General features: G+C 45.9%; 1 protein-coding gene across 4 annotated transcripts in view; it reads right to left on the bottom strand.

Annotated features, from left to right (window-relative positions):
• The window catches only part of RHOC (ras homolog family member C), a 34,231-nt gene that overhangs the window by 2,352 nt on the left and 5,064 nt on the right, over positions 1–26,815 (bottom strand). For 2 of the 4 annotated variants that reach the window (XM_073320365.1, XM_073320366.1), the window contains exons 2-4: positions 3,622–3,779; positions 2,890–3,010; positions 367–497 (exon numbers count right to left, since the gene is read on the bottom strand). In XM_073320365.1, coding sequence (XP_073176466.1) covers positions 367–497; positions 2,890–3,010; positions 3,622–3,777 — 408 coding nt within the window. In that variant the 5' untranslated portion in view covers positions 3,778–3,779. Of the gene's footprint in view, positions 1–366; positions 498–2,889; positions 3,011–3,621; positions 3,780–12,451; positions 12,611–26,815 lie in introns of those variants that run through there. The other 2 variants (XM_073320364.2, XM_073320363.2) reach the window with 2 other exon arrangements.

The following is a 26,815-nucleotide window of genomic DNA, read 5'->3' as shown; positions in this document are numbered from 1 at the left end:
AAACCTCCGCAGGAGTAACTGCGCAGCTGGGAAAGGCATCAGCAGGTCAGTCTGGGCTGAGCCAAGGGATTGCCCTGTTACTGTGGAGCAGGGATCACCATTGCCTCGTGCAGAGGCAGCTGCTCTCAATGGGCAACCACCCTCTACCCCTCAATGCACGAGAGGCTCCAGGGCACTCTGAAAGAGGAAGTTACAAGTAGCTGCAGGCCTGACTTACCCCCCAGAACATGCCTGACCCCAGATGCACTGCGGTTGCCATGGGGCTACGCAGCACAGCAAGAAGAGCAAACGTGTCTGCACAGATGTGGTGGAACTTTCCTTTAAGGGATGCTGGCATTGCCGCTAGAGGTGATGTAGCCCCTTTACCTGCTTCATCTTCGCTAGCTCCCTCCGGGTGTGCTCATCGTTCCGTAGGTCCTTCTTGTTTCCGACCAGGATGATAGGAACATTAGGGCAGAAGTGTTTCACTTCCGGAGTCCACTTCTCAGGAATGTTCTCTGGAAAAGCCAGGCACAGGTAAGGACTTTGCACTGAGCTGACAGGGCTTTTTAAAATCATAGCAACCCCCTTGCAGGCCAGGCTACCACTGCTGCCTTCCTACGACGTTATAAAAGGCACATGTTTTAGGTTCTTTCCTGGAGAAATTGTACTGCTGAGCTGCACAGGACAGAGATGCAGTGAGAGCCTTATCCGCACACCCTGACGGCTGTGTCATTAGCAGAGAGGCTGGGTCCTATACCCCCATCACAGCTTCAAGCGGACACTGCTCTTCACACCACTGAAAAAAGCGTGAAGAAAAATCTCCACCCAAACCCCAGCAGCATTGCTAATGACACCCCTACAGACATGGCAAACAGAAGGGCCTTCAGAGAGCGAGAACATGCCAAGGAGCTGGGGAAAGGGAACAGACACTCATGAGGTCTGATTGCCAAGTGTGTGGATTCCAGCTGGTAGAGGGACAGCATCATTTGCAATTAGCCGCCATTTCCTTGTGAAAAGGAGCACTGTAGTCCCTCTCTCCCTGATGGACAGGGCTGAAGGGCACTTGAGCAGGATGTGGTACGATCATGCACGGGCCTGCAAGCCAAATGGGGTGGTTTAGCAAGAGCTGTAATCACAGCTGTGACAGACAATTGTTCACCCATGAGCATGGAGGAGGGGACTTCTCTTGCCAGTGGCACCAAGGCAGCCAATTCCTCCTTGGTCCAGAGAGTCCCACTGCCAGCCCCCCTCCTCCCTCCCAAGCAGCTGATGAGACACTGTACCAAGCAGAGAGCACTCTGGGAAACATCCTCACACCTATCTTCCCTCAAAGCCTCTGCCTAAACCTGCAGCCTGCCAAGCACAGCAACTTACTGAAATGGAAGCATGAAGATTTGGGCCTTATCTATGCTCACAAACAGCCCCGATTCAGCAGTGATGCAGCGACACCAGTTACTGCATTGGGGCCATTCTTGAGCGTAGACAAGGCCTTAGCAGTGATTGAAGTTGACATGAACAAGTTACACAACAGGTTTCCCAGGAGAAATTTCTTTTTCTTTACTATGAAGAAGCGTCAAAGGAAAGTAGATCATCTGCCACAAAATATCCAGGGTCAGGGAGAACCACAGGCAGCCAGGAATGGAAGTCAGAACTCCCCTCAACACATCCGCTTTAACGAAGGCACTGCCAGCATGTGAATTACACATTGCCAGTGCAGCAGGTAGGAGAGGAGCAGAATCATGTCCTCTTCAGCACAGGAGATCATTGCTACGGAGGGAGAGATCCTCTTCAGCACGAGCACCAGCTCCCCTGGGTTTGGACTAGATCTTCACAATGTCAGGACAACCAGACTGGATACTAGATTTAGCAACGGAGCTCTGGTTTGCTGGCAAAACTGTGCTCCTGGCTCCACTTTCCTACGGCCTTCTCGTGGGCTGTGAAAAGACACTATAACCCTGCTGAAAGCCAGGAATTTGTTGGGCATGGAGCGCCTGAGAATGGAGCAGAAGTGCCACAAGGTATCTGCACTTCTGCTCCTGCAGGTTTCACTCTAGTCACCTAAGGCAGGCTGCAGAAGGGGCTGGTGGGAGTTCTGGATAGACTGCAGGCCTCATCTTCGGGGATCTCTTTCTGGCAGCATAAGCAAACGCACTATATATAAGAGCAGGGTAGGTTTTTGCTGATGCCCAGAGCAGGACAGAGAGCGCATGATACGCCCTTTGGCTACAGGGGAGACCAGGCCGAAATCAAGACCTGGCAAGTGACTAGTGCTAGCTCAGACACATGGCTCTCTTCAGGAGCCCCAGCCATTGTCAAGAACAGCTGAAGCATTTTGGCCCCCAGGTCCTATCCCTGAAAGCCAGGACAGAGTATCCCCTGGAATTCGCCCTGACATTGCCAGACAATACCTGGATCTGCCAACACCTACAATGTCAAGTGTCAGACTCCTCTCTATCCACTTGGGTTTACACCCAGGTGCTGCAGAAGGAATGAGCGGCGAGGGCATGGGGCAGGTTGGACAGGGCTCCATTTATTTTGCAGCTGAGGAGGTTGCACGAGGAAGGAGTTGACTTGCAGAAGCCGAGCAGGAGCGATGCCGTGACATTCTAAGTCTGAGTGCCGAGTTTGTTTGCTAACAAGAACTTTTCTGTTCCTCTCCAGGCTATTCTAGGCTTTCGGCCAGACTCATCTCTGCAGACTGCAAGCAGAGCGCTCTCAATCCAAGCCTGGGCTTAATGGTTTTGGAAGAACATGTTGTTAATAGTCCTGTTTAGAGTGAACTTCACCCCTGTGCAGCGGGCCAGCAGCACAAGACCCACCCACTTACCAAGTGGCTTTGTGCACAGCAGTGAAGTTCAGTCTAGTTCCTAAACCCCACGTTTGTTCCCCTGGCCCCAGTGATCCTACCTAAACTGTCTGGGCTGTCGATAGAAAAGCACATGAGAATAACGTCTGTGTCTGGGTAGCTGAGGGGCCGCAGCCGGTCATAGTCTTCCTGCCCCGCTGTGTCCCAAAGGGCCAGTTCCACCTAGAGAAGGAGAGATTTAAAGAAGGCAGCAGCATACCAGACGACCCCCCCCCGGCCCCCAACTGCCTCAGGCTGTAATGATGGCAATTCTCTCTGGCAGGGAAGCAATCCGTTTTTCTCAGTTAAGACAATTAAATTGCTTTGCTAATTCTGGTAGATTTAAAGGTGACCAGGCAATGCCCCTTCCCTAATCCATGTCTGTGGGCCCACCCTGCTGAGCTTGCCACTGCATGCTGGGTTGAGGAGGGCATTGCTGGAAGCAGCCTGTCGGTCTTTGCTTCTCTCTTCCTCCCCTGCTGAAAGGCCTTTCCTCCTCTCAGAGGTACTGGAGAAAAACGGTAAATAGCCGAGACCTCGAATAGTCTCAACAGTAATGCCTGGCACAGGGCTTGAGGAGCCAGGCTGCCATGGCCAAAGCATTGGGACAGGGGGATGAGTTGTGTCACTGGACAGACGGCATGGCAAGAAGCGGGCAGATGGAGGGGAAGTGAGCAGATCTGCTGAGCGCACGGCAGCTGTAGCTGAAGAGTCCCTCGTGCAGAGACTGTCCACGGCTTGAGAATACAGGCGCTAGGCAAATGCAGATGGCCCAAGACCCCCAGGAAAGTTACCTGCTTTCCATCTACTTCGATATCAGCAATGTAGTTCTCAAAGACTGTCGGCACGTAGACCTCAGGGAACTGGTCCTTGCTGAACACGATCAGCAGGCAGGTCTTCCCACAAGCGCCATCTCCCACAATCACCAGCTTCTTTCTAATGGCTGCCATTGCTGCAGAGACAAGAGCAAGGTGAGCCACAGCCCCCAGGAAGGCCAACGGCACAGCACACATCGCTCATTTTGTGCTGCTCTCTTATGGGCCATGCAGCCCTGTGCATTTAAGTGCAGCACCAAGATTTGGGCTCCACATCAATGCCAGAACTCAGTGTGGGGCTGGTTTGGGGGAGGAGGGTGCACTGCAGATCCCCTCTCCCTGATGGCACGTAACAGAGGTTACTTTGCCCCACCACTTGCAGAAGTCCTTATGGCACACTTCAATGCCAGTCAGGAGTAAGCCCAGGGGCCTAGCCAGATTCTGGTAGGCAAGTTACTGCACTGCACAGAACACCTGTCACGAGCCTGAGCATTCCCAGCATTGCACGTATCCACGTTGCTGCTTTTCAAACGTGCTTTGGATCCTTCTGAGCACGAGAAGTGGGTCTCAAATTTTGGGGGTACAATCATCAGGATAGCCCACACGGCTTATTGCTTGTGTCCCATTATGAATTCTGGGTACATCGTGGATTTATAGACATTCACATGAAAGAGCCCAGAGTCTGGGAACTCTATAAGTCCGAACAGTCAATAAAAAGAGCTGACAGTGCACTAGGTTTTTAAAATGCAACTTCCTGGCTATATCCCCTTGCACACAATCTTTCTGGGTCTTTTCGCAAGGTCAGTAATATAATTAGAGAAAGGGAGTCATGAAGTAATGGGATAAAACCCGACCAGCCTTTAAAACTAGTCTTGATTTAGAAGATCTTCAAGTAAAACAGTGAAGTTATGAACTGCTTCCATTTGCCAGGAGGGCACAGCAAACATGAGCTCTACAGGGTAAGAAAGCAAAAGCAGAATACCATTGGTCAATTCCCTGCTGGTGTAACGCCACTGAAATAAACAGGGAATCTAGCAGCATCACTCTGGATTTCTGTAAGTGAACCTGCTGGGTAGTGCTTAGTATCTACCCTCCTCCCAGATTATGAGCAAAGATTCCTATATGCACAAGAGGCAAGGAACATGAGGCATAGTCAGGATTGGACCAGTTTAGATGGAGTCTCAGATATCACTTCCAATACAAAACAGCTGGTTCCTGCTCAATACTGAGGACTCCAAGAATTCCAACTCTTAAAATTAGATTCAGTGTCTATGCCAGAAGACTGATCAAATGCCTGACTTCAGTCAAGTGGCCAGCAGTAAACAGAGAGCCAAGGAAATGGCAAGTGACTACATCAATAGTGTAGACAGAGAATACAGGATACAGGACACTGGGTGATAAAGTGAGGTTTTATTCCTGGAACACTTTCCAGCCTTGCCTTTGAACACAGACTTATCAATCCAGAGACAAGGAAGGGCTAAGCAAGAGGCAGAGATAAGCAAGAGGCAGTTTTATTGCCCTCTACTGAGGCCTGGTCTAAAAAGTTAGGTCACCCTGAGTGAGGTAGTTAAGATGAGTTAACGGCTGGGTTAACCTCCCCAGGGATTGTATTACCTGTGCTGACAGAACCCTTCCCATCAGCTAGGCAGTGTCTATGCTGTAGCATTTCAAGTGTAGAGAAGCCCTGAGTGAAAGTAACGTATGAGAAAAGTGCCACGGTGACAATTCAAGAGACAAACTCTCTTCTTCACCACAGGTGTAACCTGTGCAGTGGCACTGAACGCTCTCCCCACACCACACCTTGCTGACCTGGAGCACACCTTCCACTTCCTGTTTTCCAAAGGTGACTGGGTAATTCATTCTTTATCTCCGTTCAGTTCTTGAGTCTACCCAGCTTGCTAGCAAGGGGGACAGCTATGCCACTGCGATGGTGGCCCACAAAGAACTGGACTGAGCCATTTCACACAGGGCCCTGAGCAGTAATGGGCACAAATAGCAATCAAAGCACGTTGATTATTAAAGTTGGGTGGAAAGAAGAGCACCTTAGACAAGTCTGTTAGATCTGCACAGATGGCTGCTGCTGCTGGAGAACAAGTCATGAACTGATCCACAGGTCTGCAGTGCAGAGCCGGGCACCTAATACCACTATTCTGAAGGGAAATACTGTGCAATGTTCATGGGAGGTGACTTTGCTCTCTGCCTAGACAGCAACCCTTGCATTCGCTACAGAGGCAAGGCAACCCCTCCTGGAGTCCCCGGGGAAAGGAGGTTCCAATCTGTACAGCCCATAAGCACGACTGCTGTTTGCCTTGAAATGCCAAACTGCACTGGGCCACCAGCTGCCCCAGTGTCCCAGCCTGTGGCTAAATTTTGCACACCCTTATCTGGATTTGAATAATGACAATGAGCACCCATCCCCAGCTCCACATTTACATAAGGATTTACATACGGTTTGTGCCTGCCCTTGTAACTGCACTAACCCGGGAAGTCCGAAAACCCTCGCTCTACTAGTGTACCCTTGATACTCAGAAGTATCCAAAGCACATTACAGTGCAATCTCTCACATCACTCTGTCTAGAGATACCACTCAAGGTCAGGCCCCAGGCTGTGCCACCATATTAAAAGACAAGGTCCCTGTGCTGAAGAGCTCACAGTCTCAGTCCTAAGGGCTGGTTTACACGGAGAACTTACATCGGCATCACTACATCTCTCAGGGGTGTGAAAAACCCACATGTAGTTACGCTGACCTCACCTCCCGGTGTAAAGCAATGGAAGAATTCTTCTGTCGACCTAGCTACTGCCTCTCAGGGAGGGAGACTGACTATGCAGAAGGGGGAACCCCTCCCGTCAGCAGAGAGCGTGTCTTCAGTGCAGCATTACAAAAGGGCAGCCACAGCCGTGCTGCTACCGTGGTTTAACTGTAGACACGCCCTTAGTAAATTTCGAGGACAGAGGTTTGACCTGGTGCCTTGTTACCTACCCAATGGGTCAGAAGTCAGTAGAAACAGTATGTTCTGCTCATACTGTGGCATCTGTGTATGCATGTCATGTCACATGCATCATCAGAGAACCCGTCTGTTTTGCATCTTTTTGCATTCACGAGAACTTGTCACACAAAATGCCTATTATCTGTTGCATAGTGGCAGAAAGGATTTAACAAGCTGAATCCATTTTAACATGATGAGCAAATTATTCTCTCCCCCCCCCCTTGAAAAAAACAAAGTAACGATTAAGGTCATTAATTGCCTTACACTATGAGATTGTGTTTCTAACCTCCCACTAAAACCTCACTTGGAACACACGAATGGGCTGTCTTTCAAAATAAGTGTGTGATTAACTGATCACATAAACGTCACCACATCACAGCCTCATCCTGACTGAACAGTAATTATTTCAGTTACCACAAAATAAGCCTGTAGTGCCATGATGTAATAACTCAAGACCCAACATGAATAAGCATTTCTACTTGAGGAATGTCCACCAATCAGCAGTACAAGCTGCTGAAGGGTGGGGGCTAGAGGCATTCATGGAGTTAATTCACAGAAAAACCAGTTGATATTCCCAGAATTAGCTGAGAATCTCCAGATAGCCACATTTAGGGGTCAAATAAGCTCCTAGAGCAGCGTTTTCAGAGGACACCCAGCCTCGTTTGAGGTATGTGTTTCTTGCACCATATTCACAGTCTGCAGGATGTGGAAAACCCGCAGAGCGTGAAAGGTGTGTTACTTACGCAGGGCTGTTTTCAGGCCATTTGTGGATAACAGCTGCAATGCTAGTGAGGAACCTATGCTTTAGCTCAATCTATCTAGCCCATTTTAAAGGCTGGAGCCTTGTCTAGACTAAGACTTTTCAAACATGTTACTGTGCTATCCTCATGCCTTCATATCGCTGGGGCCTTGTCCAGATGAGGATGTAACCTGCGCTCCCAATCTAATTTCCTTCTCCCACTCTGGCTGTTTCTGTCATTCTGTGCTTCTCTGTGCATGGAAAAGGCCTTACAAACCCATTTCACCAAGCCACTACCCTCTACATTCAAATCCCTCTGGGATTCTTTCACAACACCAACTCACAAATTAAAAAAACAACTCTATCCCCTCCAGGTTACACACACCTATGGTGTGTTCTTCAGCTGTAAGCTCTTTGGAGCAGAGACTGTATTTTTGGGCCTGTTGCATGGCATATTTGTCAGCACTTAAGATCAATGTGCAAAAGTGTTCGGAGAAGAGGAAGCAGAGGCCTGTGTGTGTAAGGGTCAGCTACACGCCTGGCACAGGGCAGCCCACTCAGAGCACATCTGGCATCATTTTACCCAGGGTCCATAACAAAGCATCCTTTGCCACACAATCACTGTTTGAGTTAGCCCTGGTACGGAGAGTAGGCAGTGCTGCCAAACTGCACTCAGCAAAGAGCACTGAAATCCCTCGATAAAGTAACGATTCTATTTTCAGCCTGAACTTCAAAAAGGGACAGGTTTTTTTAAAAAAAGAATTATGCCTTCACGTCCTTGAGTCTCACAATATGGCAATTATAACTTAGCCACAGAGGGCTCAGTGCTCAGGCACAAAATGCCTCCTGTGAAACAAGAACCAGGTTGCTTAAAACTAGGTTGAACAAAGCAATAGAAAAATACATACTCGAGGAAACAAACATCCCTTGGCTGGGAAATGCACTATAACCTAACAGTTCTTTTCCATCTCCGATTTACAGGATTCCTTGATCCTAAGAGTCTGACTCGTTCTTTTATCATCTGCAAAACACACTGAATTCCCTGTGTCCAGGGAAGGCTTGGGGCAGGACTTCAATGATAGCTCACTGTCTAATCCCTTATTAATTACAATTCACTCCAGCGGTGGGGAGGACAAAGCCTTCCAAAGCAGCACCAGCCCTGACCATTCTGAGCACTGTAGCCTGAAGTCAAACACTGACTTGCTGCATACCTGCCGAGATAAGGCTGCCCCCAAGGGATTAACCTACACGATTTTTGTAAACACAACAGCCACAAGCTTTCCCTGCGGATCCTGCAGGAGGCAGGGTTTCGGTTTTTTCCTATAAAGCCAGGCATGCCACCTTCACAGCTTAATTTGATTTTTTCCCTGCAAGGTAATAAGACCATTTTTCAAAATATCAAAGTCCCTCTTGGAGACAATTCATCATTCCTGGGCCTTGTATCAGCGTTTCTACCTCACCAAGTAACGCCTGCCCTGTGTATGTGCTCTTTTTCTCCCTCCTCTCGCAAAGATGTGTTCTGCAGGTCAGGAAGAGTGAAGGCAGACTATTCCCTGTACATTTTAATTGTAAGATAGCATGAGATTTCCCAAGGACAGTCCCATTTGAAGAGGTGCTTCCATATTTTTGCACCTTGTTCAGCAGTGTAGACCCGCAAGCCATTTTTCCTTTTTAACTATTATTTTTCCCTGCTTTGGTGAAGCAACACATGTGCCGCCCCCCCCTTTAAGCGGCATGGCACAATGGATAGTAAACAATACAAGGCACTTTCATAGTTACACTGCTATGTCCACACCATGGGGTCACACTGGTATAGCTACAGAACATGTGTCTAGACCAGGCCTTAGACTCATTTTACAGGAACTGAGTGTAGCTTACCTAAAGCTATACTGGAAATCTCTGTCAGAGCCAGGATTAGAACTTGACATTCCTGGCTCCCAGGCTGGGCTCAGACTGTATCCTTCTCCCGGAAGTAAACAGGGAGGGGGAGTACAGTGTATGATGTGGACAGAGGCATGTGGATTTGTCCTTATGTAGGTTCATGGCCCAGTTAAAAGGAAAACTGAGACTCCTTCAACTCACAGGAATAATTTAATCCAGCCCGGCAAATTATTCACAAGTTTACCAACATAGGTACAAATGAAGATTTCCTTGACTTTCACCATGACGTGGGAAGAAACAGTAGTGATATTTCACTCACCTGTCTAAGGCTATGTCTACACTTGCAGACTTTTTGCGCTGTCAGTTTCACCGGTGATAGAAAGCACTGGTTTGTGTACTCACTTTCTGACGCCTGTGGAAGTGAGTGTTTACATTTGCAGCCCTTCCATCCCTGATGAGAGCAGCGCACTGAGGGCAGCTATTCCACAGTGCAGCTCTCTCCATTTTGACGACAGGCCTTGGGGGAAGGGGGCATGTGATTGCAGGGCATCCTGGGTCCCTGCACAGCCTCCTCTCCCCAAACACTGATCAGCTCCAGGAGTTCAGCATCGCTCCAAGCAGGGGATCCCATGGAGCAGGCATCGTCACCTGACCAGATAAGTGAGCACTTGCCAAGAAAACAAAAAGGCAAATTTAAAGTTCCGGGGCCTTCCAGGGGACGGGTGGACGTCTGTCTACCTGGCGTCAGAACAGCAGAGCTGCTGGCCAGAGTGGTCACCCGGGCACGGTGGGATATCCTGCAGAGGCTAAAAGCTCTGTAAAAGAGGAAGAACGTGCCTTCACTCGCACATCACTGCAGAAGCATCACTGTTAAGAGCTGTACGCCTCTCATGGAGGTGGTTTTCTGAGTTTCACCGCAAAAAGTCATTGGCAAGTGTAGATGCTCCCACGGTTTATGCGCAAAAAAGGGACTTTTCCCGCTTTAAATGGCAAGCGTAGACATGCCCTAACACGAACGAGTTGATTGCTCAACCAGAATGTTGCAGGGCTGGCTTTAATCACCTCAAAGAAAGAGCAATAACTGTCCAGTCCCTTTAAAAAGAAGATTTCATGGCCTAGTGTCCCCAGGTTTTGTCCTGTGTGACCATTTCTGTTAGGGGCGTGATTCTTTTTTAATCCTGAACAGTTATATCAGCACAACCCCATAGTGTGGATGCGGCTATACCAGAATAAGGGAGTCTTCAACCATTATTCCCATTTTCACACAGGAAGGGAAATATCTCTACCAGAATAACTGCATACACACTCGGGGGTTGTACCGCTTTAACTAGACTGGTATAGATCAAGTGATGCAACTTTCTAGTGTAGACAAGTCCTAGGAGTAGGAAGCTTTTTAAGCAGAGAAAGGAACTAGTTAGTTGTACACTGTGCTCTCTAGCACTAATGCAGGGGGACTTTACTCTCACACTGACCTGCTTAATCTGAATTGGGGACAAAGCACCTTTGATTAGGTCAGCTTTCATCCAGAGTGATTTTTACGTGCCTGTCATCAACGATAAAAATGAGTGAAGATCACACTGAGCTGGAGATCTCCGTTTCATTTGTCTCTCCCTTAACAGGTTATTGGGCCAAGACAGATTAAAATGGGAATTGCTAAAACTCCAATCTTCTTCAGATAATGAGAGGGGAAAAGTGCTCAGAGCCCTCCCACATCTCCCCTCAAAGGCCTGTGGCTGTCTAATTTAGATCCGCAAAAATGTAACTTTCCAGACAAACTCTTTGTAAACAGCCTGGGCCAGCGCGTGAACGAATAATGCATTGTGTGAGCTCTAACTGTGTTTCCAGTGCCTAGCTGTACACGCAGGGCCTGAACGTGCAGCTGCTTTGTGCCCGAATAGCAAAACTTTGTCAAGTCATCAAACTGAATTCCAGGACAGGGCAAGAGGAGCCGCACGCAAAGGCAAAGGGCGAAGATATTCCCCCATTCTCCAGAGTGGGCACTGACACCCAAACTGAAGAGAACATTGCTAATTTCCTTCCCTCCCCATAAAGCTTCTTAATCTCAGGCAATTTTGTGACAACTACGCACAGCAGGGTGGGCAAAGTGGCTGGCTCTCCATACTGGGGATTCTTCCTCTGGCATAGCTACATTGGTGCAAAAAGGCACTCCGCCACTTCCGCTTACCTTTGTACAAGCCTCGTATAACATCGGGGCAGCACGTCTACGCTAGTGGTCTCAACGGGTCCTCAGGACAGACAGGCCATCAGGCCCTGCAATTCTACAGGACTCTGAGGGCTTGGCTACACTTGCGAGTGACAGCCCAATAAAGGAGCCCCGGGCGCACTAGCTCACTCCCCATCCACCCTGGCAAGGCACGTAGAGCGCTCTGACTCTGTGGCTACAGCGTGGCTGGTCTCCACCTCGGCGAGTGGGATAACGTTTGCTGCGCCCCCGCTGGAGCGCCGCAGTGCCAGTGTGGACGAGGTGTTGCTTTACTGTGCTCCGACCAGCCTCCGGAAATGTCCCATCATCCCCTTAAGTCAAGTGGCCACTCTTGTCATTGTTTGGAATCGACTGTAGGAATGCCGAAACGCCCTTTGAAAGCTCCTCGTTTCTGACAGCCGGCTGCTATCTGCTCCGAGACAAAGCAACCATTAGCGTGGAATGCTGTGCGTGGGGGGTGGAACTTATAAGACAGCATGCTGACATGCTCTCAGGCCCCCCAAAACCCACTCTCTCCCCCCACATACACACAACACTCTCCCTGTCACACCCCACCCCACCAAGGAACAGACAGTTGCTGCAGTAAGTTAATATTCTCACTCATTTCAGACCCTTCTTTCTTTGGGCAAGAAGAACAGGAAGGTATTTAATAGTTTATGCGCACATGAAAATTCCAGGTCGCACTAACCGAGGAATTTCATCTAGGAAGGATTCACATTCCCAAATGAGCTCACTAAACCACAAATGCACAGATTAGCTGACAGTCAGGAGCCCTGGCTGGTCACAAGTATTTTATTTAAACAACACGTTCGTACGTGAGGGTTAACGGAATGAAAAGCTACTGTAAGAGAACCCAGTCTGCTCCCAGGATGATTACACATGCACCCAGCTCCTACATTAAAGGAAATAAAAGATTAAGGCTGCATCATAATTAGCTGGGAGCGAAAGATTAAGAACAAAATTCAGAGGCTGACTTACATTTCCAAAGCAAGCTGAAGAGGGTGCTTCTAATCTGCATATTTAGTCCTGCTCTAGCTCCTGTTACAAAGCATCTGGGAAAGAATCCCACAGCAGAGGCTTTCCTAAAGCTGCGCCACTCACAAAGGCAGCAGCCCTGCATTCACTTTACAACCCGCCTCTGTAAATCAGGGGCAGCAGTCCAGCTTTTATAGCCTCTGAACAGCACACTAAACACCGTCTGCAAACATGCCTGGTGTGAAGGGGAGTGTGGAGACGTTTTATCATGGTAAAGCCAAGTAAATTGGTTAGTCTCCAAGGTGCCACAAGTCCTCCTTTTCTTTTTGTGGATGCAGGCTAACACGGCTGCTGCTCTGAAACTAAGTCTTGTAGTAACCCCGGAACGTAAGAGGTCAGCAGGCACTGCAGTCCTAGCACAACCCGTGGAGCGTTCCCTGCCCAATGCCCGTTATTGCCATAGGGCTAGTAATAAAAGCTAACCTGGAATTTACCAGATGGGTAGGATTAGAATGAAGGAATCAATTTGACAAGACCTGACAGCCCTAACCAGGAGAAATTCAGGACTTTAAAATGAATTCAAATCCAATTAAAAGCAAAAAAAAAAAGGTACAGTAATATTAAAACTGAAGGTAACTCTGTGGTAGTTACTGGTTAACTTTTTAGGACAAGGCCAGTTTTACACAACATGTTAAGATTTTACTTGACTGACCTTAACCCAAGTTGCCTGATGCCTTTTTTCAACAATTGTTTGTACAGTCCCCACGCAATTGTATTGAAAACAATCCTTTGCACAAAGGAATTGCCTCTCATCAAAAGGTCTGAAGCTCTTAAACACATTAAGCATTACATTAATCCCCTTTAAACACACACTTGGGAAGTAGAGAAGTATCAGGAGTTTAAGGCCAGATGAGACGACCAAATCATCTGTCTGACCTTCTGCATATCACAAGCCACTAAACCCCTGCCAGTTATCCCTGCATTGAGCCCAGTAATCTGGATTAGACTGAAGTGTTACAGCCCCCAGATCCCCGCATTACTGTATGCCACAGGTAGATAACAACAGAGACAGAGGTACACTAATGACTGAGGCCCCTGCAGTTGACCAGGTGAGAGATACCCAGGTGAACCTAGCTAGCATTCCGCACAGATTTGTCCAAAGGCAGTGCCAGGAATAAAACAATGGAGACTTGGCTTCCAGTCCCCACAAAAACTACATCCCCTTCCACCCCAACAACATTCCCCAACATCAACAAGCAGCCTTGCACCTCTCCTAATTAACACACTTAAATTACACTCCATGATCCATACGACAGACAGAGAGACAGACACAAAATCAGAAAGGATTCTGGGGATTTCTTTGTTTGGTGACAGAATCCCAGAGGATTTCAGCCCAAACCTGGAAATAGTCTTTACAAGTGGCTCACCACTACTCAGCTAGTAAAACTTTGGAACAAGATTGCTTTTGTGCAGCTCTACATGAACAGTGGCTTTTTAGTAAGTGGTGTGGTAGATTTAAGATGGAGATATTTAGAATATCAAGGGCATTCCAGGTTAGAACAGCAAGTGGGAAACCTCATCAGGTATCAGGAATTTTGCAAAGGATTGCGATATTTTGTGTGTTGGGGGAAGACAGTGAGTAGACAGACACTTTAGACCCATATATCCAAACTATGTGGCCATCCTGGGCCATTAACCTGACAGTGGATAGCATGGACCCCCAACAAGCTGGCATTAGGGGGAAGGGGAAATTTCCTGAGGAAAGCTTAAGAACTAAAAATAGCTGCAAGCCATCATCAGCTGAATGATGCAACTTGCAAGGGCAAATCCCCACCCATCCAGGCTTCAGAATGTTGAGCTCACTTCAAATCACAGCACTAGTCACCTTTAACGGCTGCATCACCACCACTTCTGGGCCCAGAGCCTTGCAGGGTTACTTGCTGGGTTTGAGGCTGCAACATTACTTAGGTCAGCTCCAGAAAGGGCCCATTGCCTCTGAGTAACTCTAAGGGCCTGGGTGCGAAGGGGAAGTCCTCCTAGGCTGGCTCCCTCTTCCTTGGTCTGGGAGCATCTCCCTCCCTTAGCACCATATGTAACAGTACGATGAGAGCACTCCCCCCTGCCCCAGCTACGGGCCAGCCTGCTCCCTGGCACTGTGCTGCCAATCCCTCTTGGCTGCACCACTGGGGTGACCCTTCAACAACAGAGGGAAAGGATTCCTAATTGGTGGTCCAGGGACCCCATATGACCTGAGATTCCTGTCCCCCCAAGGTACTCATACCCCAAAGATGCCCTCCTTACTTAGGATTCTGTCCCTGCAGGAATATTACTCACAGAACACCAACCCCAAGGCTGGGCAGACATGCAGATGGCATCTTTCAGGGCAATGTGTGGTCAAGAGACACACGTAGGTTGGCTGTGTCAGCTGGCAGGAGCTGTTCCTGGACAGTGACGTGTGAACCTGGGCATTCCAGGAGTTTCGATCTGCTACAGATCAGGGCTCCCTCTGACAAACTGATCTGACACCAAGGCTTGTACAAAGGTCGATATCCGGGTCCCAGGAGTTCAGCTCATGAAAATGCAAGATGTTGGCGCGACAGACAAAAATAAAGGGTACAATATGCTCTGATGCCCACATCTCTATAGAAAGATTGTGGGGGACACTGTATCCAAGCAGATGAAGGAATGAATCACCTACCTGTTAGTCCATCTTTATTTACCACGAGCAGCAGATCAGCTATGCATGCATCACGCCACAGATTCATTAGACAGGACAAGGTAAACCTGGGGCCACTTAACGTATTTGCCTTGGGACACAAGAGTCCTTTGCCCACCACTAATCCCACTTTCCACCTTGTGTCTGTTATTCCATAATCGGAAAGCCTTTAACGGAAGGGGACAGGGGTTGTGAGGCAGCCCTGATGTTCCTGGGAAGGGCCAGTCTGCAGGGTGGCGAAAGGAGGAAGTTCAGGGAGACAAGTGAAGTGGCCTGTTCCCAGAAGACAGGAAGAGAAAGGCAAGGAACGTGAGATTAGCCAGCACAGAGCCCAGCAGGATTTCTATTGAAGATGATGTTAAAACTATGTAATACACAGGTTAAAAGATTTCTATACATCTGGGTAGAATGCTTAAAAATTGTCCAAAAGTATGGAGTTTGGTTTAAAAAGTCATAAAGTACATCCAGTACATAATCTGCAATATCCCAAATTAAAATTAATAAATTTAACAATACAGTTTAAATATTAGCATCCAAATATTTGGTAAAAGCAAACCCAGCTGGCAATCTGCGCCTAACATGGAAGAGCAATACTAGCCACCATTAGAGCAGGGCAAAGGGCTTTTTGGCAAATAATATATTGTTTGGGGCACCGAAACTATCTGTGAATCAGGTCGAGTTCAATGAATAGTTTTGGCCAAAAACAAACACACACACCTTTAAAAGATTCCGAAATTTCAAACCATTTCCATTAGACCTTTTGTTTAGAAAATGTTGTTTTGAAAGTAACATTCAAAATGTTGCATTTGACTCCAATGATTTTTTTTTTCATTTTAGCAAGAAAAACCTGAAAATTTCTGTTTCAATTCAAACCAAACAAGAACCAAAAACCTCAATTCTTCTCACATCTCTAGCCATAATGCAACTCCACCTCCTTCTCCCCTCCACTTCCTTACTCCCCTAGCTAAGCATTAATGCTGCTGAAAATACAACAGTGTTCTAAACAGATGCTTTTAGAAGTGGCCAGGCTCATTGCAGAAAAGCCAGGAGCTCACAGATTGTTGCCTTGCACTTTACAGGCCGTCTAGAAATTATATAACATGATACTGTGTTACGTAATTTATTAACAGCCCCTTACAATATTCAGAGATGGAGGAATTCAAGATACTCCCAAAATTGTGGGGGTCATCAGGCCAAAAGGCGGCTTCTCCTACCCTGCCCTTGTCCCATTCTTTCTTCCTCTCTCCCCAAATGCTACCACAGAAGCCTTGATCTTACAGAGAAAGACATCTCCTGCCCCATGTTCTCCATGCATCTGCCTGAAACCTGCCTGAGGCTGAGCAATCAAAAGACAGATCCATGACTCATCCACCCAATAAATTGTTCTACCCCACCCATAACTTGAACACAGAGTTGAGACTCACATGTATTCACAAGGAAGGGTAAGCAGCCAGAAATAGTCCTTCGAGCAAAGATTCCAAGATACTAAATGCAAGCTAGTGTCAGAGAACTTGTGACCAGTTGGATGGAAATGCTGCCCAGCCATTACAATTCCATTAGAAGAAATACATGTCATGGGTCCATTTCCTCCTGCTCCTCTTTATAACAACATCATACAAGCAGTTAGTCCAGATATTTTGCTGTCATCCAAATGCAAAATGACACTGACCATTGCCAGACACTAACTCAATGTTTGCTCTCTATGTAAAGCCACCAACCCATATCCCTCTAGTTTTGCTCGTAACAAGCCAAAAGCTTAGAATCTATTTTAACTCAATCATGCCTGTTTAACATCTGATTAAATATTTCTGGTGAAATAAGTTTGAGATATTCACTTGTGCAAAAGCTACATCTCTTTAGGTCTCCCCAAGTGCATAATTCAAATGAAGACACCTACAATAAAATTTCTTTTGCCTTCCAATATTTCCCCCTTTAGCTTCACCCTGAGTGCATTCATCTTCTTTTCCAACTTACTTTTGGAGGCTTACTTTAAAGTCAGACACACATCCCAAGTTTTTTTCTCCTGCTGATAATAGCTCATCTTAACTAATTAGCCTCTCAGTTTGTATGGCAAATTCCACTTTATCTTCTTACTATATGTTCCATTCTATGCATCCAATGAAGTGAGCTGTAACTCACAAACGCTTATGCTCTAATAAATTTGTTAGTCTCTAAGGTGCCACAAGTACTCCTGTTCTTTTTACACATCCCTTAGGATCTGCCATCAACATTCATAAAATACCAGCCTGCATTCTTTTCATAAGGAGATTAGCTTATCTTTTCAGGCAGTGTTTGTGTCACTCAAGACTACAATGTCCTTCCTGGGGAGCAGCAGATGCATAATGCAAAAGGCTTTGTTTGTGTTTGAGATAACAGTCCCTAGACCACAAGAAGTTCACAGAGGAAATCATGAAGAAAATTTCAGGAGATTAGTTTAAAGTTGCCAGCAGAAAATCTGAATAATTAAAGGGCATCAACATCAGACATGGAAAGCCTCTACAGCCAAAGCTTTCAGGAGGAACTAGCAGATTTTGGGTGTCCAACCTGACATCCCTCAAAGGGGTGTGGAGGTGGGTATTCAGCTTTTCATGAAAAGCAGACTCCTTTAAGATGCTTCAAGTTGTGACTAGTGATTTCTGAGTGTTCTTTACAGGGGTCTCAGTCATCTCAGATTCAACTCCCATGAACATTAGAGGGGAGTAAGAGATTATCCTTATCAAATAGTTAATCTATTTCAACATTTCACAAATTATCCCTCCCTCCTTCTCTTTTCCAAACTGAGAATTTAAGCGAAGAGGACTGAGCTACTGAAGAAAGGATGCCAGGTTTAAGAAAGATTTCCGAGTAACAGCCGTGTTAGTCTGTGTTCGCAAAAAGAAAAGGAGTACTTGTGGCACCTTAGAGACTAACCAATTTATTTCCGACGAAGTGAGCTGTAGCTCACGAAAGCTTATGCTCAAATAAATTGGTTAGTCTCTAAGGTGCCACAAGTACTCCTTTTCTTTTTAGGTTTAAGAAAGTCTTGGTTGTGAAGATACCTCCCCTCCCACAAAAAGAGGCAAGTAGTCAGAAATGTTTAAGTAGGCTTTTGAAAGGTCTTTCCTATATCCTACGTTAATATCTGTTCTGAGGGATTGTGCTCCAAGCAGCTACAACAAACTGAATTAATCACTGCAAAAAATAGCAACAATTCTGTCATAGCTATTATAAGTCCCCCTTGGGTTTAATGACTCAGGATTGAAATTCCTACCACATAGGAAATGGGGAATTTCTTTGGTAAAAGAATACATCTTTCATCCAGTTGCCACTGTGGGAGCAGGTTCAAGACAATCCTACACTCATGATAGTTATGGAGATGGAACTTAAATCCAAGTATACAAATACGTGATCAGGATAGGGAGGTTCTCATCAAGAATAAGTTGCACTATTAAAGAAAATAGCACAGACGCCAAGCAGGGGCAATATCCTGAATCAGTGCTAGTTACCATCTGACCCAAATGCTATTACATACAGATGGGGAAATATAGCCAGGGGTACTTGTTCCTCATGTAAGAAAGGTTAGCTAGCTTGTAACTTTCAAAGCAATTAACAATACTGCAGAGAAAGTTACTGCCTTAGTCTTCACTGCCAAAAAAGAGATGAATTTTTACCATGGGATAACTAACACGTGTTCGGCTATCCCACTGTAAAATCCTAGTGGCCATCAGACATTGTAGTTTTTACTGTGAGGTAGCTAGCTACACAAGATGAACATTATGTCCCCGCCCATGGCTGCCTTCATCTAGTTACCTCATAATAAAGAATGCCTGGTCTCCACTAGAAGTTTGCAGTGAGATCGCTGAAGCGCATTGTAAAACCAAAACCAAACACACCTATTTTGGTGCAGTAAAGACATATGCACCATGCAAGCCTCAATACCATTTCAGTTAGTTCTGTGAGCAGCATAACCAGCTTTACTCAAGCCCAGCGGACAGACACTCAAGAAGAGGGGAGGGAAATAAAACAAAGTAAAGCAACCCAAGAAACTGTTTCTGAAATGACACTGCTGACAGACTGGCAAAAGATGGAACAGGCTGTCTGAACGCTTTGATGATTCCTTGAGTTGAAATGGCCTTTGTTTGCATTTCACCTGTCAGACCTTGATCCACTTTCCCCATCATCTCCACCTTGGTGATTGTGGAAGCCTTTCTAGTGTCTCAGAAAGTTCCCAGTATACACCACTCAGGTGGCTGATTCACAGTCATGATATGGTGGTCTAGCCACCTAGTGCGCTGAGCACTAAACTGACCGGGTAGTGACTAGAACACTCCCTACAGTAGCGTCTGGAATGCAAGGAGCTGACTTTTCTCCAGGAGATGAGCATGGATCTCTAATGGATCCCGGACCAATTTACTTCCCCATTTCACTATCTAGCCGGGCTGGATAACACCACTGAGCTTTAGGGAGGATTTTTAAATTTAAAAAACTAAATTCACACATTTTTCTTCACTGTTTCAAGAAAGAAGTTACCAGAGTCTGGATGAGTTTCCCCACTATAGATCTGTCATGTTAGTTTCAAGGATGCCTCCTAAGCACATCTGTGCCAAAGAGCCAGCACACACACTGGACTGACATGTCCCAACATCCTTTCCACTTGAACGGGCAGCACTGAAGAGCTATTGGCCATTGCAAACAGTCCAGAAAAGCAGGGACTGGTGCAAGTTGAGAGGGTCCAAATCTACTACTTTTGTCAAGAAAACTGCAAGAACAGATGGAAGCCCAGCAAATCCGGCAACAGAAAAATCTGAAGTCAATACCACAGTGATTAGTACAGAATAAACGCCCCAAAACACAGGATTAAATTGCTTATATCAAAGTCACTGACTAAGCTAGAGAGACGGCAGAAGCAACAGTCCAGGCAAAAGCCAAATGTCTGATTCAGGAAGGGGAAAACCCTTGCTTGTACCTAGTGGTGACCTACCGCTGGAATGTGGTTTGAGACATATGGGGACACAGCTGCTACAGAAATCCTAAGCAGCGCTGTCTCAGCACTGCACAAGGGGACAAGGTGCATTATTTCGGGATGAGCATTTCACTTTCTTCTAACGGGTGGTCACTGACTGAGGCAGCGAGATACTGCTCTGTATGCCCCAATCCTACAGAAGCATTCTTGGCTCAGGTACGCGGATGAGGCTGCTGGCAACATCAACCCAGTCTCTAGCTCACGAAAGCTCATGCTCAAATAAATTGGTTAGTCTCTAAGGTGCCACAAGTACTCCTTTTCTTTTTTCTGAAAACCAAGCTATTGTTTCTCCTGGTTTGTGTGTTTGTTGTCTCCAAGGAGGAGGAGCCTGGAGTCAGGCTTTTGATGGTAGTTATGTAAGAGGCTGAACAACAGTTTAGTTTATTCTGCTACAACTGGGGCAGCTCTGTAGGGCTAACAGCAATGAAAACCTTGTTCTTGTCAGTGGATTGAAGGAACAAAGCCAGGCAAAATTTATATGCCAGACAAGGTGCCACTTTTATTGTTCCCTTCAGGTAATTTTGGTCAGTAACTCTATCCCTTCCTCCCCCCGCAAAAAAGAGAAAGAAACCAGCTCCTTTTAGCTGTCCTGTCCCTCATGGAAACAAGGGATGCTAGGAAAGGAGAGGGAACAACTTTTCTAGTGCAGCAGGCTCAACCCAACGCTACTGTATGGCGCATGGCAACTGAACTATTCACAAAGAGGCGATCTGAAAACCAGAGACAGATGATTACACGAGGGAGACACAACCTCCTGCTGCCATCCCCAAATCACCATTTGCTGTGGCAGCCAATTCCAAACCACTTCAATCAAGGATATTTACTATTTTAAAATCTCCGTGGTCCCAGCTGCCAGAGGGGTAAGGCCTGTACTAGCTCGTCCACATGGTTCCGCATAGGGTCATTCCTGAAGCACTGGGGGAAGAGGTGATAGGCAAACTGGTGTTATGGAGCGCCAGCTAAAGTCATAATTCACTTGTCTTTGCCTCCACGACACCAGCCACATTCCCTGATGGAAACCTTTCTGGTCTCAGCACAGCTCACCATATACAGTGACCACTAACAGGACATGCTACTTTTGTCTGAAATAATTATGTGGCCACAGATTGCTGATTCCAAGGGCAACCAGACTCCTGAGCTGGTAAAGAGCTTGTTTCCCTTCAAAGATCCCTTGCAATAAAGGCTGATGGAAAGGAGCAAAGAAGATACATCAACAGCTGAGGTTACAATCCCCTCTTCCCAACACACGATTCCAGGAGCAGAGGTGTCTGAATCCCTATATTTCTGCAGGTTTCAGAGTAACAGCCGTGTTAGTCTGTATTTGCAAAAAGAAAAGGAGTCCTTGAGCTGTAGCTCACGAAAGCTTATGCTCAAATAAATTGGTTAGTCTCTAAGGTGCCACAAGTACTCCTTTTATATTTCTGCAATGGTTGCACAGGTTAAGCATGAAAACTTTGATGCTTTTCCATCTGTAATCAGGCCTCAAAATGTTTACCTAGATAAACTCCTGGAGATTAGAAGCCCTGGCTAAAATAATGTCTTGGGCCAGAAATTTACATAGCTAAACAGGCTTTCGTGGAGAGAGAACCTATGGGCTTGTCTACACATGAAGTTGTTCCCGATTAACTCCATGTGTGACAACTTACTCTGGAATAAAAGTGCCTTAGTCCTGTTCATCTTATTCCAAAACAACGTCTACTCATGGAGTTAATGAGGAACGCCTCCATGCATGGAGGAGTCCTATCTCATAAGAGTTGCAGTCAGTTCTAGAGACTCCTGGCTATACTGAAAGCAATCTAAAAGTTATTGTGGAAGGGTTATCCAAAAGAGCCCTTGCGTCATGCAGTATGCCCCCTGCAATTTCAGAAGACTGTTCTGATGAAGTGGGTCCTAACCCACGAAAGCTTATGCCCAAATAAATTTGTTAGTCTCTAAGGTGCCACAAAGACTCCTCGTTATTTTTGTTCACTTATGCTGCACCAGTGGAAGGGCAAGGTATCAGATTTCATTTCCTTTTATGCCAATTGGACTAGTCTGGATTTCAGCAGATTTTTTTTTTTAATCTACATGATTCTGAATTGCTGCGTGACTGTCTCTTTTATGTCCGCAGCTGGCAACATGAACCAACACTTGCATACACAGAGAAAGCTGCTTCAGTTCAACTTCTGTTGATTTAAAACCAATCTACCCCTGCCTGGGTGCACTTATCAGTTTAAAGCTGTTTTATGAGTTTCTACACACAAGGCTGTAGCACTTCAACCATCACATCTTTAGTTAAACTGGTGCAGCTATGTTTTTAAATCAGGCCTTCGATACTAGGCTCATACGAGCATCAGAAACTCCCTGGGTGGATATAAACCTGTCTTGTTTCTTCAGGCACCTGGTTCCACACTCTGAAAACAGCCTTGCAAAATTCTATATACCCAAGTAAGTAAAGATCCCCAGTGTCTCCTTAGCAATCACCTTCATAAAAGACAGGCAAGTACATTTTGGACCGAGACTCATACGTTTCCATGGCAGTTTTGCACGGAGGCTATGGAGTGTTCCATCATGGGCTTCTTCAGGGGTTATTAAAAAAGAGTTCCACGTTTAGAAGTTCTCTATATCCTGGATATTGATTAAGAAAAGAACAAGTGCTTCAACACCACCATTTTTTTTAAATCAAAGTGAAACATGTCTCCAGAGCCATTTCACAGAGATCAGTTTGGGGGTCAATGAGGGACAGAGAGATGGGGTAGTTTGTTTGATACAAAAGGTGGCAAATGTCGAGCGAATGCTGAAACATCTGCATCCTTCAGTATAACACAGGAGCCTACACAGCAATTAACAAGTCTATATGCGGCTAAACAATCGTCTCCTAGGTCTAGCTTCCATGGCAGTGGCATAGATCTATTAGCATCTGTAAACTGTCAAGGCACCACTATCCAAGCAGCAGCACTGCAGGGGTTTTCCACCCCACAATCAAATACATTAAAAAGGAATGTCTACAGCTGTCCTACACCCGGGTGGAGGAGGAAAAGAGGACTTGAAGGGAGCAGCTGTCTCTTGTTCCACAAGGGACGGAAAGCAGTGTATCCTTTGCCACCCCTTCGGTCGCAAGGTATCAGAACCTTTGGCCTTGTCTACGCTGGACTTAAAAAACTTCCCCAGTTCCACCACCCCTCGGGGGAGTGCTAGCAGGCCAGTGCACTGGCATTCAATGGTGTCTTCTCTGCGCCGTCCACTCTCAGCAGGGTGCTCAAAATGCTGTTGGCCTGTCTACGTCTACACTATACTTTCACCATTGCCACGGACAGAGCTGCACCAGTGGTAGCAAGCATCAGATTTCCTGTGAAAGTCTAGCGAAGACTCTCTGGTGAGGCTCTCAGCACTGCTGATTACCCCACAGAGAACATTTTCACCTGTCCCCCCTCTAGCCACGGCTATGCAGAAACAAAAGGGAAAAACGTTGTACAGATTAAAGCATAAACCACTTTAGGCCTTGACTGCATTATACATTGCACTAGGTTAAATCAATTTACTTAGCTTGTTTTGAGCAGTTTAAGTTAATTCATTACCAAATTAAGTCAAGTCAATATAAGCCTGTTTTAAATCAGTGTAAGGGTATCTACCCAGGGCTTTAACTAAATAGTTTTAAAAAACCCAAGCGCCCCCCCCCCCTTTAAACCAATGCAACTTGTCATTCAGACATGGACTAAGTGAGATCATAGCATTTAAACATTGGTGGAAAACAGAACCAAACACAAGAAGGGTGCACAAGGAAATGCCTTTCACCAGCACAGCCAATGGCAAACTGACTCCACATCCAAGCATAGTTGTGTGTGCACAAAGGATTGATGCCACATACCCCAAAAGCACACAATCTGAGTGCACATAAAGATAGCCCCGCAGTACAGAGGACAGGCACTACCAGGGGTGAGATTAACTCATAACTGGATTAACATGCATTTGCAACAGGCCAGCCACAAAATCAATACCTGAACTGTAAACCTCAGAACCGGAAACAGATAAGTGGAAATAAGCAAGAGCTGTTTGAGAAACCCACCAAGAAATTTAAATGAAGAAACTCTTCTTCTCAGGGTCCCCAGTCAAAACTGACCACTCCTCTGAAATATTAGAAACAAACACACACCACATCATTGCAACCTGAAAGCACGTGCTTCGTAGGAATGACAGAAAACATCAAAAATGAGACAAGACAACTCAGCTTGGAGGGGATTCAAAGTATTTGGTCAGACAGGATGGCAAAAGCAAAGGTACACACACAAACACACAGGAACAGGCCCAAAGAAATTATCCCTTAGAATTGCTTGTTTCACAAGATGAAATAAAACCCTCAACAAAGAGGAAGCAGAATGGTCCTAGCAATGAATCCATCTTTCTGACACAGTTAGGACTGTCAAAAGAAAACCAAATTTCCACAATCAAGCTTAAAAAGCACCCCATCGGGAGAAACAATGTTCACTGAGCTATCTACACTGGAAGAGCCAGGATATCGTACTGTACACTGTACTCTATCTAATGCCTCAGGTATGAAAATTCTGAAAAAGAATCTGTGGAAAAAGTTCTGAAACTGTCTCCAAAGAGAAAAGGCAGCACCTTCTAGTGACACATGCTGGAAACCAGAGACTATTTTTGCCTTCACAATTTCTGGAATGATCCCAGCTTTCAGAGATCTGATCAAAGTGGCATGTTTTGGCAAAGCAAGGGACCACAATTTCACGTACATACAGTATGTAGGCAGCACATTCTGTGTACTACCATACATAAAGCAAAGGGCCCAAGCCTACAGCCCTTATTCATGCAAATAATCTTTACTCACAATTAATACAATTAGACCTGTGACTACAAGCATGAACCTCACAAATGAGCAATCCAACTCCCACATAAACTTACACTGCTCCCACAACCTTCCCCAGAAGCACTTGTTTGTATTCCTTTAAATCATAACAGTTTAGAGTATTTTCGGTGGGGGGTTGTTGGGTGTCAGATAGAGGCAGTTACCTTTTCCTTATGACCTGTGAACTCTTTGCTGCTCCTCCATACTCCCCATGGCCACTTACAGGATTTTATCAGAATAAACTAAGGACTGTATCTTAAAGGGGGTTAACCTCAAAATTTACATTTAAATTTAAAGATCTTACAAATCCTTGTACTAGAAATAGTTTCATTACATATTTAAGTGTCATTAAAGACAGCTTGAATTTAAACATTCCCTTTGCAATGTTTGCAGCATGGTGCATGAAAAGGAGAAAGCGAAACTGTCTAGAAACCAACCATAAACAGAAGTGAAATTGACACCCTTGTTTTCATTGTCAAAACTCAGAAAAATGAAAAAGCGAACAGCATAAATGGTGAGAGGTACTTTGGATTTTAAAGATTCTTTCAGTTCTAACAGTGCTTGAAGCCTGTATGCCTGCGTGCTGTGGGACAAGATAGCCCATTTCTCACTGCAGTGAGATGAAAGAAGGCAGAAAGTTGGAACCATCACTTCATTCCTTAGTTCATCAAATCTGAGCACAGTGTTTTACTAATCAACAGGTTTCAGAGTAACAGCCATGTTAGTCTGTGTTCGCAAAAAGAAAAGGAATACTTGTGGCACCTTAGAGACGAACCAATTTATTTGAGCATAAGCTTTGTCAAATGCATGTGGTGAAAATTTCCAGAGGCAGGTATAAATATGCAAGCAAGAATCAGGCTAGGGATAACAAGGTTAGTTCAATCAGGGAGGCTGAGGCCGTCTTCTAGCAGTTGAGGTGTGAACACCAAGGGAGGAGGAAACTGCTTTTGTCCTTGGCGAGCCATTCACAGTCCGTGTTTAATCCTGAGCTGATGGGGTCAAATTTGCAAATGAACTGAAACTCAGCAAAAAGAAAAGGAGTACTTGTGGCACCTTAGAGACTAACCAATTTATTTGAGCATGAGCTTTCATGAGCTACAGCTCACTTCATCCAGTTTCTCGTTGAAGTCTGGTCCTGAAGGTTTTTTTGCTGCAGGATGGCCACCTTTACATCTGCCAGTCCATGCCTACAGACAGCCCGCCAACCTGAAGCGAATACTCACCAGCAACCACATACCACACAACAGAACCACTAACCCAGGAACCTATCCTTGCAACAAAGCCCGTTGCCAACTGTGCCCACATATCTATTCAGGGGACACCATCACAGGGCCTAATCACATCAGCCACACTATCAGAAGTCACACTATCAGAGGCTCATTCACCTGCACATCTACCAATGTGATATATGCCATCATGTGCCAGCAATGCCCCTCTGCCATGTACATTGGCCAAACTGGACAGTCTCTACGTAAAAGAATAAATGGACACAAATCAGATGTCAAGAATTATAACATTCATAAACCAGTCGGAGAACACTTCAATCTCTCTAGTCACGCGATTACAGACATGAAAGTTGCGATATTACAACAGAAACACTTCATATCCAGACTCCAGAGAGAGACTGCTGAATTGGAATTGATTTGCAAATTGGATACAATTAACTTAGTCTTGAATAGAGACTGGGAGTGGCTAAGTCATTATGCAAGGAATGGCAATATACAAAAACCTGTAGGGGAACACTTGAATCTCGCTGGACACACAATAAAGCAGATGTAAAGGTGGCCATCCTGCAGCAAAAAAACCTTC

The sequence above is a fragment of the Lepidochelys kempii genome, chromosome 21 (genome assembly GCF_965140285.1).
Source record: "Lepidochelys kempii isolate rLepKem1 chromosome 21, rLepKem1.hap1, whole genome shotgun sequence".
In the NCBI taxonomy this organism is placed as follows: Eukaryota; Metazoa; Chordata; order Testudines; family Cheloniidae; genus Lepidochelys; species Lepidochelys kempii.
The sequence above is the reverse complement of the archived record's forward strand: the minus strand, read 5'-3'. Positions and strand labels throughout refer to the sequence as shown.